Raw genomic sequence first — 13,002 nt, 5'->3', positions numbered from 1 at the left:
TGGCCTTTTAATAAAAAATAAAAATAAAAAATAAAAAAATAAACATTTATATAAAAAAAAAGGGGGGGTTGCCACATGGGGCCCTGGGGACCTCTGAGCCCTTTAATAAAAAAAATATATATATAAAAAAAAATTAACATTTTTTATAAAAAAAAGGGGGTTTGCCATCCGGGGGCCCTGGAGACCTCTGGGCCCTTTAATAATAATAATAATAATATATATATATATATATATATATATATATATATATATATATATATATATATATATATATATATATATATATATATATATATATATATATTACACATAAATATATAAAAAATTTTTTTTATAAAAAAATAAATGAAAAAAGGGGGGGTTGCCGTCTGTGGCCCTGGGGGCCTCCGGGCCCCTGAGGACCTCCGGACCCCTAAAAAAAGGGGGGTTTGCCACATGGGGCCCTGGGGACCTCTGAGCCCTTTAATAATAAAAAATATATATATAATTTTTTTTTAATTTTTTTATAAAAAAAAAAAAGAAAAGGGAGATTGCCATCCAGGGGCCCTGGAGACCTCTGGGCCCTTTAATCATAATAATAATATATATCTAAAAAAAATATATAAAAAAAACTTTTTTTTTATAAAAAAGAAATAAAAAAAGGGGGGGGGGGGTTTTGCCGTCTGGCCCCTGGGGACCTCCGGACCCCTAAAAAAAAAGGGGGTTGCCATCCAGGGCCCCCTATTGGGCGGGGCCCATGGGCTTGAGCCCAGTCAAGCCCAATGGTAAGTCCGGCCCTGACGATACATATTAAATATATCTTCATACAATTTCCACAACAACATGTACTAGGCCAGTTTAGTAAGTAGCCAAATAACCAACTGGCATGTCTTTGGAATGATGAGTACAAAGAGAACATATAGGGCCACATACATGTAGATCGGCGCAGTGTATCAGAGATACACTACGCCGCCGTACCTTACCTGGCGTATATTCGAATCCTCAGCGAGTTCGCGCCGTAAGTTACGGCGGCGTAGTGTATTTCTGGTGGTGGATTTCAAATTGGGCAGGTTGGGGGCGGGTTTCATTTAAATGAAGCGCGTCCCCGCACCGAATTAACTGCGCATGCGTCGTCCCGAAATTTCCCGACATGCATTGCGCTAAATGACGTCTCTAGGACGTCATTTTTTTTAACTTAGACGTGAGTTACGTCCATCCCTATTCACGGACGACTTAAGCAAAAAAAAAATATTTCAAATTTCGACACGGGAACGACGGCCATACTTAACATGGCAATTCTATCTCTACGCCGCAAAATACCAGCTTTAACTATACGCTGGAAAAAGTCGACTACAGACGACGTTAGAAAATGCGACGGCCGGGCGTACATTCGTGGATCGTCGTAATTCGCTAATTTGCATACCTGACGCGGAAAACAACGCAAACTTCACCCAGCGGGCGCCGAAGTATTGCACGAAGCCGTACGCCTGTCGGATCGAACCCAGAAGCCGTCGTATCTTGGTTTGAGGAAACTAAAGATACGACGCGGGAAATTTGAAAGTACGCCGGCGTATCAGTAGATACGCCGGCGTACTTTGTCTGTGGATCTGGCCCATAAACTCCATGCAGATTGTGTCCTGGCCTATGTTTGAACCATTGCCACAAACAACTGTGCTCGCCCCGTTTAATTATTTTAAGTGTTAAAGTGGGGACTACCTAAATGTAGGCTGTCTTGTAGAATAGCAATGAAAGATTATGGTAAGTATTTGGTAACAACTTTTCCATAATCTTTTCAGCTGATGATGACTCCTCTGCCAGGAATCATGTTATAGAAAAACTTCAGTTATTTGGCGCTATTACCATGCTTTATCAGTGATCGTGTGGTAGCACATCTGACTCAAGGTCACCTAGTTGTGTGTTTAATTCATGTTGGGGTCTGTAAAGCATTGGAAAGCAAACATGTCCATTGTGTAATGTCTTATTTCACCATAGAAGAGACATTGTGAACACATATGATGTATACTAGACATGTGCATTCGTTTTCGTTAGAATGCATTTTCGTCCGAAAATCTGTTTTTTTCGTTATCGTTTTAACAAACGATAACGAAAGTGCAAGAAACGAAAACCGAAAGATCCGACATAAAAAATGCTTTATTTTCGTTTTCGTTGCGGTAAAAATTTGATATAGAGAGATTCGACATTATAGGGAAAAGATTCGACATCATAGAGAAAAGATTCGACACTATAAAAATAATAGATTCGACATTACAGAGAATAGATTTCGATTTATGAGAAAATAGGTTCGACATTATAGAGAAAAGATTCGACATTATTACTAGTCATACAACATTAGAATTCTTGTAGGCGGAATATTCGAACGGAAATGTACGATTCGACGTAAAGATTCGACGTCCTGTCGAATATTCTTTTGACCATTCGACAGAAACCAAAAAAGATTCGACGTTCCGGCGAATATTCTTTTGACCATTCGACAGAAACCAAGTATTATTGGATTTTCGGACGAAAGCTATCCCCCAACGAAAAACGAAATAAATCAAAACGATTTTCGGGAGTAACTAAATAAATTTATTTTGCAAACAAAAAAGAAAAAAAGAAACTAAATATTCCAGTCTGCACATGTCTAATGTATACTATATTACCAAAAGTATTGGGACACCTGCCTATACAGGCACATGAACTTTAATGGCGTCTTAGTCCGTAGGGTTCAATATTGAGTTGGCCCACCCTTTGCAGCTATAACAGCTTTAACTCTTTTGGGAAAACTGTCTACAAGGTTTAGGAGGGTGTCTATGGGAATGTTTGACCATTCTTCCAGAAGAGCATTTGTGAGGTCAGGCACTGATGTTGGATAAGAAGGTCTGGCTCGCAGTCTCCACTCTAATTCATCCCAAAGGTATTCTATCGGGTTGAGGTCAGGACTCTGTGCAGGCCAGTTAAGTTGGCCTGGTCATTAAGGGTGCAAATCCATCTGGTCCTTAAGTTGTTAAAGGGATGCTGAGGCTGGGTTGGAAGAGGTTAACCTAAACCTGCAATTTTATATTTTGCGGCCTTCTAAGCATCGTGGTTAGAGCAAAAGTGGTTAAAGTATCTGAACCCAATACAGAAATGTTATATATTTCGATATATGATCACAGATATTTTTTTACAAAATATGTATACACACATAAAAAAAAAAAAATAGAGAGATTTACTAGATTACTTAGGCAAAGAAAGGCAATGCTAACCTACCAGCATGGGGCGCTGTGGCTTAGATGGTTAAAGCGCCTGTCTAGTAAACAGGAGATCCTGAGTTCGAATCTCAGCAGTGCCTGCCTTTTCTTAAAGAGTAATTCCACTACAGAAAAATGGGCTTTGTGGTTATAAAATGTCAATAGATAAAAACAAACTGTGTGCTGCTGTGAACAATATCCAATAATTTACCTGTTACTGTTGTAGGTTGTTTTCACCCCTCATCCACAACATACACTGCAGTTTACACAGTGCACTGTTTATGAGTATGTATGGCAGTGTTTCCTACATTATTACTGAGCTCTGCTGTACAGAAGACAGCAAGGGGAGTTGATTTAGGCTCCATTCACACTTGTACGACTCCTAAGCAGGGCCAGTGCTACCACAGGGCAAACTAGGTAGCCGCCTAGGGCGCACTGCTGCCTAGGGACGTCCGGCCACTGGTGTTCCCACTCTCTTCTGTCTGCAACATGCAACTAAGTCTCAGCATCGGTAGGCAACCGCTGCTCCGTTCGCACATAGTGTCAGAGGCACAGTGGCGGCGGAAGACTGTGTCTGTGTCCCAACTCCTGAATGAATGGAAGCAAGCAAACATTCATTGATGGGCACTAGTAGGCTGCATTGATGGGCGCTGGTGAGGCTGCATTTGATGGGGGCTGGTGAGGCTGCATTTGAGCTGGTGAGGCTGCATTTGATGGGCGCTGGTGAGGCTGCATTTGATGGGGGCTGGTGAGGCTGCATTTGATGGGCACTGGTGAGGCTGCATTTGATGGGCACTGGTGAGGCTGCATTCATGGGCGCTGGTGAGGCTACATTTTATGGTTGCTCGTGAGGCTGCATTGATGGGCACTGGTGAGGCTGCATTGATTGGCGCTTGCAGGCTGCATTTGATGGGCGCAGGTGAAGCTGCATTTGATGGGCGCTGGTGAGGCTGCATTTGATGGGCGTTTCATTAAAAAGGTGGGGTATACATAGGCAGGGCAAAGGGGTTGGAGTCAGGGGGGGTGCGGCAAAAAGAGGTTTCACCTAGGATGTCTAAAATCCTTGCACCAGCCCTGCTCCTAAGTTGCGCCAACTTTGGAGTGCAAACTTTGGATGGCTGACACTTCGGCCATAAATGTGGTTAGCACTTGATGGGTGAGTCAAACTAAACTAGTAGTTATCATCATGGGGCCAGATTCAGAAAGAGATACGACGGCATATCTCCTGATACGCCGTTGTATCTCTGAGTACGCTCGGTCGTATCTATGCGCCTGATTCATAGAATCAGTTATGCATAGATATCCCTAAGAACCGACAGGTGTAAGTGTCTTACACCGTCGTATCTTAGGCTGCATATTTACGCTGGCCGCTAGGTGGCGCTTCCGTTGATTTCAGCATAGAATATGCAAATTAGGTAGATACGCCAATTCACAAACGTAGGCCAGCCCGGCGCATTTTTTTACGTCGTTTACGTTAGGCTTTTTCCGGCTTATAGTTACCCCTGGGTCTATGAGGCGCAGCCAATGTTAAGTATGGCCGTCGTTCCCGCGACAAAATTTGAATTTTTTACGTCGTTTGCGTAAGTCGTTCGCGAATGGGGCTGGACGTAATTTACGTTCACGTCGAAAGCATGATGATTTGCCGACGTCAATTGGAGCATGTGCACTGGGATTCAGTCTCGGCCAGCGCATGCGCAGTTCGTTCGGTGCGGAGACGCGCTTAATTTAAATGATACACGCCCCCTACCCGCTAAATTTGAATTCCGCCGGGTGATTTACGCTACGCCGCCGCAACTTTACAGGCAAGTGTTTTGTGAATAAAGCACTTGCCTGAAAAACTTGCGGCGGCGTAACGTAAATGAAATACGTTACGCCAGCAGAAAGATCCGCTGATCTTTCTGAATCTGGCCCATAGAGTCTAAAATGTGTTGAGTCCGATTCCCATGCTTTTTGGATCAACCATTTATTGGATCATCAAGAACTTCAAGGAGAGGAGTTCAATTGTTGTGAAGAAAGCTTCAGGGCACCCCAAAAAAATCCAGCAAGAGCCAAGACCGTCTCCAACAGTGGATTCAGCTGCAGGATCGGGGCACCACCAGTGCAGAGCTTGCTGGAATGGCCGCAGGCAGGCGTGAGTACATCTGCACGCACAGTGAGGTGAAGACTTTTGGAGGATGGCATGGTGTCAAGATGGGCAGCAAAGTAGCCACTTGCATGGGGTGGTGTCAGAGCATTACTGGCGCTATGGCCCTGCCCCTCCCTGCTGGCTGTGAAATAATAGGTATCATTCTGCACAGCAAGGTACATCGCTGCCAGCCTGCCTCCCCTGTGTATCCATCACTCTCAGTGCCATCATGGGGCCCCCAATTTCGGGGCAGCGTGGGCTGAAGGACCAGCTGCTTTGGGGAAAGTGCAGCTGGGGCCCCTGGGCAGTGCCCATGTGTGCCCTCTCATTAAGACAGCCCTGGGGGTAAAGTCATTTTCTCCAGTGAATCCCCTTTTCCGATTGTTTGGGGCATCCAGGAAAATACCTTGTCCAGAGAAGAAAAAATGAGCACTACCATCAATCCTGTGTCATGTCAAAAGTAAAGCATCCTGAGACCATTCATGTGAGGGGGTTGCTTCTCAGCCAAGGGAGAGTCGCACTCACAATTCTGCCTAAAAACACTGCCATGAATAAAGAATGGTATAAAAACATCCTCCGAGAGCAACTTCTCCCAACGGTCCAAGAACAGTTTGGTGAGGAACAATGCCTTTTCCAGCATTATGGATCACCTTGCTATAAGGAAAAGGTGATAACTAAGTGGCCTGGGTAACCAAACATGGAACTTTTGGGTCCATGGCCAGGAAACTCCCCAGACCTTAATCCCATTGAGAACTTGTGGTCAATACTCAAGAGGCAGGTGAACAAAAAAAAGCATTTATAATCTGAAAACAATTCTAACCTTTTACCTTTCAAAAAATAAATACAAAATGGTTGAATGACACATCTGATAAACTCCTGAAATTATTTTTATTCATAATACAATAAAAAAGTTTTACCTAAATTAATATATATCGTACTTGCAAACAATTACTCTTTGCAAACAATTACGATGTTGTTTCATGCTCTTACCAAACGGTACCAAAAGCAGTCATAAAAACATGTAGCTAGGTATGATACTGGTATAAAAATGTGTACAACGATACCACTGCTGAATCCAGATGAGGAGAGGTTAACATCAGTCCGTCGGCATGTAGATGTCCCATGAAGGGAACTATCACAACTTCCATAGTGAGATGTGAAGGCACAGCAAAGGAGCCCTTCAGATGGACATGGCAAGCAAAGTGTCCGTGACGTTACTGGATCTCCGACGGAACTCCCTGAAGGCCCATAAGCCGGCGGAGAGGTGAGTACCATTTAAAAGAATTTTAATCGATTAAAAAGATTTTGATCGATCAAAAAAATTAAAGATTAATCAATTAATTAAAAGTTCATTTGCAAAGCCCTAATATATATATATATGGCAATGGAGCTTACTAGCTTACTAGGAGTATGCAAAGCTACAGACATCAGAGCATTGAGATTTCAGAAGGGACAGTTAATCTACATCTGCAAATATGGCTTCAATGGTTGACGTCTCTATCAATTAAAGGGCTTCTTTACAATAAAGTTGTTTCTGTTTTGAATGCTGTGCTAACAACATCACTTCCTGTGCTGCTGTCAGCTTCGACACTGTCACAGTGGGTTATAGAGGAATCTTCCAACATAGTACGGAACTAGAGAGCAACCAGGAAATTCCTTTCTTGGGTTTGGCCAGGGAAGAGATCTTGTGTATATATACGGTAATGGAGCTTACTAGGAATATGCAGAGCTACAGACATCAGAGCAGACAGATTTCAGAAGAAATAGATAAGGTCTACATCTGCAAATATGGGTGCCCTCCTCAGCAGCCTTTACCAAGCTCTTATGAGCTTCTCTGGCACCAAGGCTCGGATCTTGATGTTGGGTCTGGACGCTGCTGGAAAGACTACCATCCTCTACAGGCTGAAATTGAATGAGACAGTATGTACAATCCCAACCATCGGGTTCCACGTTGAGACTGTGGAGCCCATCCGTAATGTGACCTTTACTGTCTGGGATGTAGCTGGTCAAGGAAAAATTCGAGCCCTGTGGAGACACTACTATCCCAATACAGATGGGTTGATTTTTGTGGTGGACAGTGCCGATACAGAGAGGTTTGATGAAGCCAGGACAGAACTCAGTGCTATGCTGGAGGATGATAAAATGAGAGGTGTGCCCTTTCTGTTCATGGCCAATAAGCAAGATCTCCCAGGTGCCATGAAACCTATGGAGCTGGCGGAACAGTTGGGACTGGCAAAGATAAAAGGACATCAGTGGCACATCCAGGGTTGCTGTGCAACCAATGGGGAAGGACTGGTGGAGGGGCTGGAGGTCTTCACCAACTTTGTGAAGCAGTTTCAAAAGAACAAGACTTGCCAAGAGGGCTAAATTCATGTCAATCCATGTTAAGTTGTCTTTTCTTGTCCAACGAGCTGGAAGAGTGTACAGCAGTGGTCTCCAAACTGTGGCCCGAGGGCGGAATGTGGCCCTTTTCTTGCCTTTATCCAGCCCTTGGGGCACTTTCCCTCCCAATGATACGAGACACTATTCTGCCATCTGACACCGACAATGGAGCACCATTTCTCCCTATGATACCAGCAATGGGGCACTATTCCTCCCCCTAATACCAGATGTTTACTCTCACTGATGCCAGGAAAATTTTCACTCCCGCTGGCCAAAGTCCGGCCCTCCAAGAGTCTGAAGGAGAATAAACCGGCCCTTTTTTTAGAATATTTGGAGACCCCTGGTGTACAGCATTATTACACGGTTATCAACTTGTTCTTTACAAGCCAAGGAGCAGAGGAACCGTGAAATCCAAAGAGCTCCAGCTCCCCCTGTTGTCTCTACCATGTGAGACTATCAAAGCAAAGGTTTTGTGTCTGTGTTTAAAGTGGTTGTAAACCCTGCGAAAAAAAAAAACCTGGAAGACAAAGGCATAATGAGCAAGTATGCATAGCACTTACCTTACATCAAAGCCCCCGCAGCTGTCCTTGTCCCCCCTTCGGCAGCAACAACTCTCCTGGAGTGACTTCTTGGTATTGCGTGCTCTGGCACTGTGATTGGCCAGAGCCGCAAAGGCCGTCACTCCGGCGCATGTGCGTGGGAGCCGCCGGTAACAGCACACGGACTGAAGCAACGTGTCATTGCTTCAGTTTGCCCCAGTGCGCATGTGCTGTTGACATCGGGACATACAGGGGACAGGGGATATCTCCTAAACTGTACAGGTTTAGGAGGTATCCTGGGTGGCTACAGGTAAGCCTTATTATAGGTTTATCTTTGGCATTAAGTGGTCTGTAATGGTTTACAACTGTGGAAAACCCCATTGAAAGGACTGCTTGTAGGATCAGAAATTCGTGATTTCGCTCAAAGATTTAATAATAGAGGGTCTATTTTTTTTTTTATCCAAAACCACACAGATAAAATCACACATTGAAATAAAGGTTTAAGGATTATGGTTTTCATGCTTTGATTTTTCACTGCACACTTTAAAGAAATTAAATCATGTTGATGGCACTGTTTATATATTTTTGATTTGAATATAGATTGCAACAATTAGCGCAACTGTTTATTTATATATTCAACACTTTGTCCCATTTATATTGGGAGTGCACTACCAATACTTTAATTTTAATTTAATTAAAATTTTTTTTTTTTTTTTTTTTTAAATTGGAGGATTCAGTAACATATCTGTTCTACTGAGTCTATATTGATTCCCTATTTGAGCTATGCGGATAGAATGTTATTGATTTAAATGAAAAATTTGATTATGTAAGCCATTGCAAAGTGACAACAATGGAATTTGCTTCTAAAGTAACATACAGTATGGAAATACATTCGGTATTGGGTTGATTATCTGTGGTTTAACCACTTGCCAACCAGCCGCCGCAGTTTTACTGCAGCAGAATGGCACGGCTGGGCGAAACAACGTTACCTTACGTTGCTCCGCCTTTTTCGCCTGCAGCATGTGACCAGAGCCGATGCACCAGCGATCACTCGTGACTAGGGGTGCAACGGATCGTCACTGATCCGTGATCTGAATGGGTCACCCCGTTCGGATCGGCACACCACGCGATCAGCGGAGCGCTCCGGAGCCTCAGCCGTAGGGAAGTCCCCGGCTTCGGCCTAGCTCCGGAGCGGCAGCCATCTTGCTCCACCCCAACCAATCACAGATCGGCTGTGATTGGTTGGATGGGATGTCCCGTCTCTGCTCACTGATTGGTGCTGGCTCTCCTGTTACTGCCTGGCCCGCCCCTTACCTAGTACTTACTTTGACTGTAATATGGAATGCTCACATGAACTGAGATGTGGCAGTGAGGTCGCGGTTGTCCTTGCGGACATTGGCCCAGCGAGAGCCCAGACTTGAATCCGACTTTTTTCATAAATCATTATTTTTGCTGATCCGAAAATGATCCGATCCATGACTCCTGATCCGAGGATCGTTCTTTGATCCGTTGCACCCCTACTCGTGACAGAGCAAGAACCAGGATCTGTGTGTGTAAACACACAAATCCCAGGTCTCTCAGGGGAGAGAAGAGAGTTCATGTGTTCATACCAAGCAAAATGTCTGGGGGGGAGGGGGGGGAGGCATGCCGACAGTGACATGTCACATTAAAGATTAAAGTTGGGAAAAGGGGGGAAGAGGTGTTCTGCTGTTGGAAATAACATCTTACATTAAAGTGAGAAGCAGGGGGTGCTGACTTCTCACCTCTTCTCCCATGCAGCCAGCAAGTTGAAAAGCGGGGTGAGGGGCCGAAAATGACTTCTCACCAGGCGGGGCCTCTAGTAATTTGGGGGGGCCCTCCACAGCTTTGCGGGGCCCTAAGCGGCTTGCATAGTGAGCCTATATGGCAGATCGGCCCTGCATTTACACAGTAATCAGTGCATTTTTATAGCACTGATCGCTGTATAAATGCCAATGGTCCCAAAAATGGGTCAAAAGTGTCCGATATGTCCGCCAAAATGTCACAGTCCCGATAAAAATCACAAATCGCTGCCATTACTAGTAAAACAAATAATAATGTCATAAATCTATCCCCTATTTTGTATAGGGGCAGTGTATATATTTTTTAGCACTGATTACTGTAATAATGTCACTGGTTCCAAAAAAGGGTCAAAAGTTTCAAATATGTATCCGCTTTGTCCACTGCAATATTGCAGTCCCGCTAAAAGTCACTGATCGCCATCATTACTAGTAATAAAAAAAAGATAAGACAAAATAAAGACATTTTTTTTTATAGGGTGAACCTCCACTTTGATGTTGGTTGAGAGATGTCCAAAAAGTGTCATCAGAAAAGTGGGGGGAGATATATAAATTCCCTTTTCAGGTCCTAGTCTCACTTCGAAAAAAATTAATCCAATTTAAAATAACACATATGATCTAATATACACCATATAAGTTGTTTAAAATATTTCCATCAAATTCTCAAAACTGTTGGAGATATGCAGGTATTCCGGGAAATTTTATACATATATTCTGGACCTGCCCAAAGATAAGGTGGTTTTGGAGAGAGGTTTAGAAAATAATTGATGAAGTGACATTAGTTCAACTCGACCTAGAGCAGAGATCTGCCGGTTAGGTTTAATAGAGGAAATTAGGGCCCCTATAGAAAGAAGAATACAGGTGGGTCTGTTGCTCTTCTACGCAAGAAAGGCAATAGTGTTAAATTGGAAGAAAGTGGAAGCCCCCTCGGTGGCGCAATGGAAGAACTTGATAAATAGTAATTTGCCATTGTATAAAGAGACATATTATAATAGAGGAAATGGGGAGAAATATAAGAAAATATGGGCAAATTGGATAGAAAACGTGACAACAGCCTCAGGGTATGGGGATAGGGAATTGGGATGGAACTACACCAATGGAAGAAAAGGATAAAAAGGAGGTAAACGGAAGAAGACACAAATGTGAAGTATGTAAGGGAATGTGGCTATTTATGTGATTTTAACGGAATATGAAATGTGAAATGTATACTTGTATGTTGTATATGAGAAAAAATAATAAAGAGATTTATAAAAAAAGATTACTTAGACAGAAAAGCAAGGATTCAATCACCTGCACTGTGTAGGGCGCTGTGGCTTAGATGGTTAAAGCGCCTGTCTAGTAAACAGGAGATCCTGAGTTCGAATCTCAGCAGTGCCTGCTTTTTCTTAACCTATATGCAAACATGCGGCCTCTTGGCACCTGGTCCTTAGAGCCGAGGGGGCCGCATATTTGCGTCAATTGCTGCCACTACACCTGTGCTGAGAGCACGCACGCTCCCGGAACAGTTACCGCCGTCTAACCCGAAAGCTTGTGATTGGAAGTATTTTGATCATGTGACCACCGTGACAGCCAATCAAAGTGGTCACGTGATATTAAGCCGCACTCCCGCCTCCCAGTGTCATAAAACTCTTAAAGGGCCAGGAGGTGCTGGTGCTAAGAGGTTAAAGGGTTGCAGATAAAAACAACACACGACCGGTTCATCCGATGAGAATGGTCCGACGGACCGTTTTCATCGGTCCACCGCTGAAGTGGCCTGATGTGTGTACACACCATCGGTTCAAAATCCGATCGGTTCAGAACGCGGTGACGTAAAACACGACGTGCTGAAAAAAACGAAGTTCAGTGCTTCCAAGCATGCGTCGAATTGATTCTGAACCGATGCTTTTATGTACTAACCATCGGTTTGGACCGATGGTCAGCCATCCATTGGTTCGATTTTAAAGCAAGTGTGAAGGATGCTTCAGTTTAATTCTCCCTGCTCGTTATGCTGTGTGTGTTAGAGGATTTCAGGTGTGACTCATTCCTCGGCTAACAGGCTGTTGATATGGTAATGACCTTTCCTCAGCCAGTCCTAGTTCAAAGGGTAAATGGTCTAGTGTGTTGTGTGAAGAAGCCCTGTGGTTACTGTTTACTGTGATTAGAAGGGGCTCATGTTAATTATTCTGATTGCTTCATTGTGGTAATTACCTTCACTGATATCATTATCTAAAGAAAATGTGTTTTCAGAATCGGCTCCGAAATGTCTGCCCATGATCTGTATGGAAGCCCCAGTGTGAGGGGGCGGAGATTTGTCATTGTAACAGTTTGGAAATTACATATAAGCTCTGTGTTATAAAATTAAAGGCTGTCTTGTTCCAGCAGTAAGCGTAAGGCTGGGTTCACACTACGGTTTTCCCGTCCGTCAGCCGCATACGATTTCAGTATTGAAAACGTACGGGCCCGGACGGGAAAACGTATAGATAGAGAATGCATTGCAAATCGTATGCACTCAGATGCATCCGGGTGCGTACGATTTGCTGGCAAAACGTTTTTTAAACGTACCCAAAACCGTGTTCAACCACGGTTTTGCGGTCGTTTTTAAAACAGTATGGCAACCGCATACGTTTTCCTTTAACATTAATGTCAATGGAAAACGCACATGTGTGCGGTTCCATACGTTCCCGTCCGTTTCAGCCGCATACGTTTTTTCATATAAATCGTATGCGGCTGACGGACGGGAAAACCGTAGTGTGAACCCAGCCTAACCCATGTGTGGCTTATTGGGTGATTCCAGGAATATCCCTCCTCGTGGAATATTGGGGTGATTTTTTTTATGGGGAGAAGGGAAGACTTTGACGGGGATATCATTCTAATACCGTCACAGCAAGTTTTAAAATTTTGGTCCGAAGGACAAAAGACCGATGGGCCGTACACACAGTCGGTTTGGACCA

General features: G+C 43.7%; 1 protein-coding gene and 2 non-coding genes across 3 annotated transcripts; all 3 read left to right on the top strand.

Moving 5' to 3' along the window:
- Nucleotides 1-3,236: 3,236 nt before the first annotated feature.
- TRNAT-AGU lies at nt 3,237-3,310 on the top strand. Its single transcript has one exon. It is a non-coding gene; the product is annotated as a tRNA-Thr (tRNA).
- Nucleotides 3,311-6,788: 3,478 nt separating this feature from the next.
- On the top strand, nt 6,789-7,835 carry LOC120930948 (ADP-ribosylation factor 1-like). Its single transcript, XM_040342081.1, has one exon. It carries the CDS (start codon nt 7,123-7,125, stop codon nt 7,699-7,701), a length of 579 nt encoding a protein of 192 aa, XP_040198015.1. The 5' UTR covers nt 6,789-7,122; the 3' UTR covers nt 7,702-7,835.
- A 3,540-nt stretch (nt 7,836-11,375) lies between these two features.
- Nucleotides 11,376-11,449, top strand: TRNAT-AGU. Its single transcript has one exon. It is a non-coding gene; the product is annotated as a tRNA-Thr (tRNA).
- The last annotated feature ends 1,553 nt before the right edge of the window (nt 11,450-13,002 follow it).

The sequence above is a fragment of the Rana temporaria genome, chromosome 3 (genome assembly GCF_905171775.1).
Source record: "Rana temporaria chromosome 3, aRanTem1.1, whole genome shotgun sequence".
Taxonomy (NCBI): domain Eukaryota; kingdom Metazoa; phylum Chordata; class Amphibia; order Anura; family Ranidae; genus Rana; species Rana temporaria.
This window is presented reverse-complemented; position numbering and strand designations above follow the sequence as displayed.

Bases quoted from the DNA above. Each gene is read 5' to 3' on its own strand.
- LOC120930948 (XM_040342081.1), top strand. From the start codon at position 7,123: ATGGGTGCCCTCCTCAGCAGCCTTTACCAAGCTCTTATGAGCTTCTCT.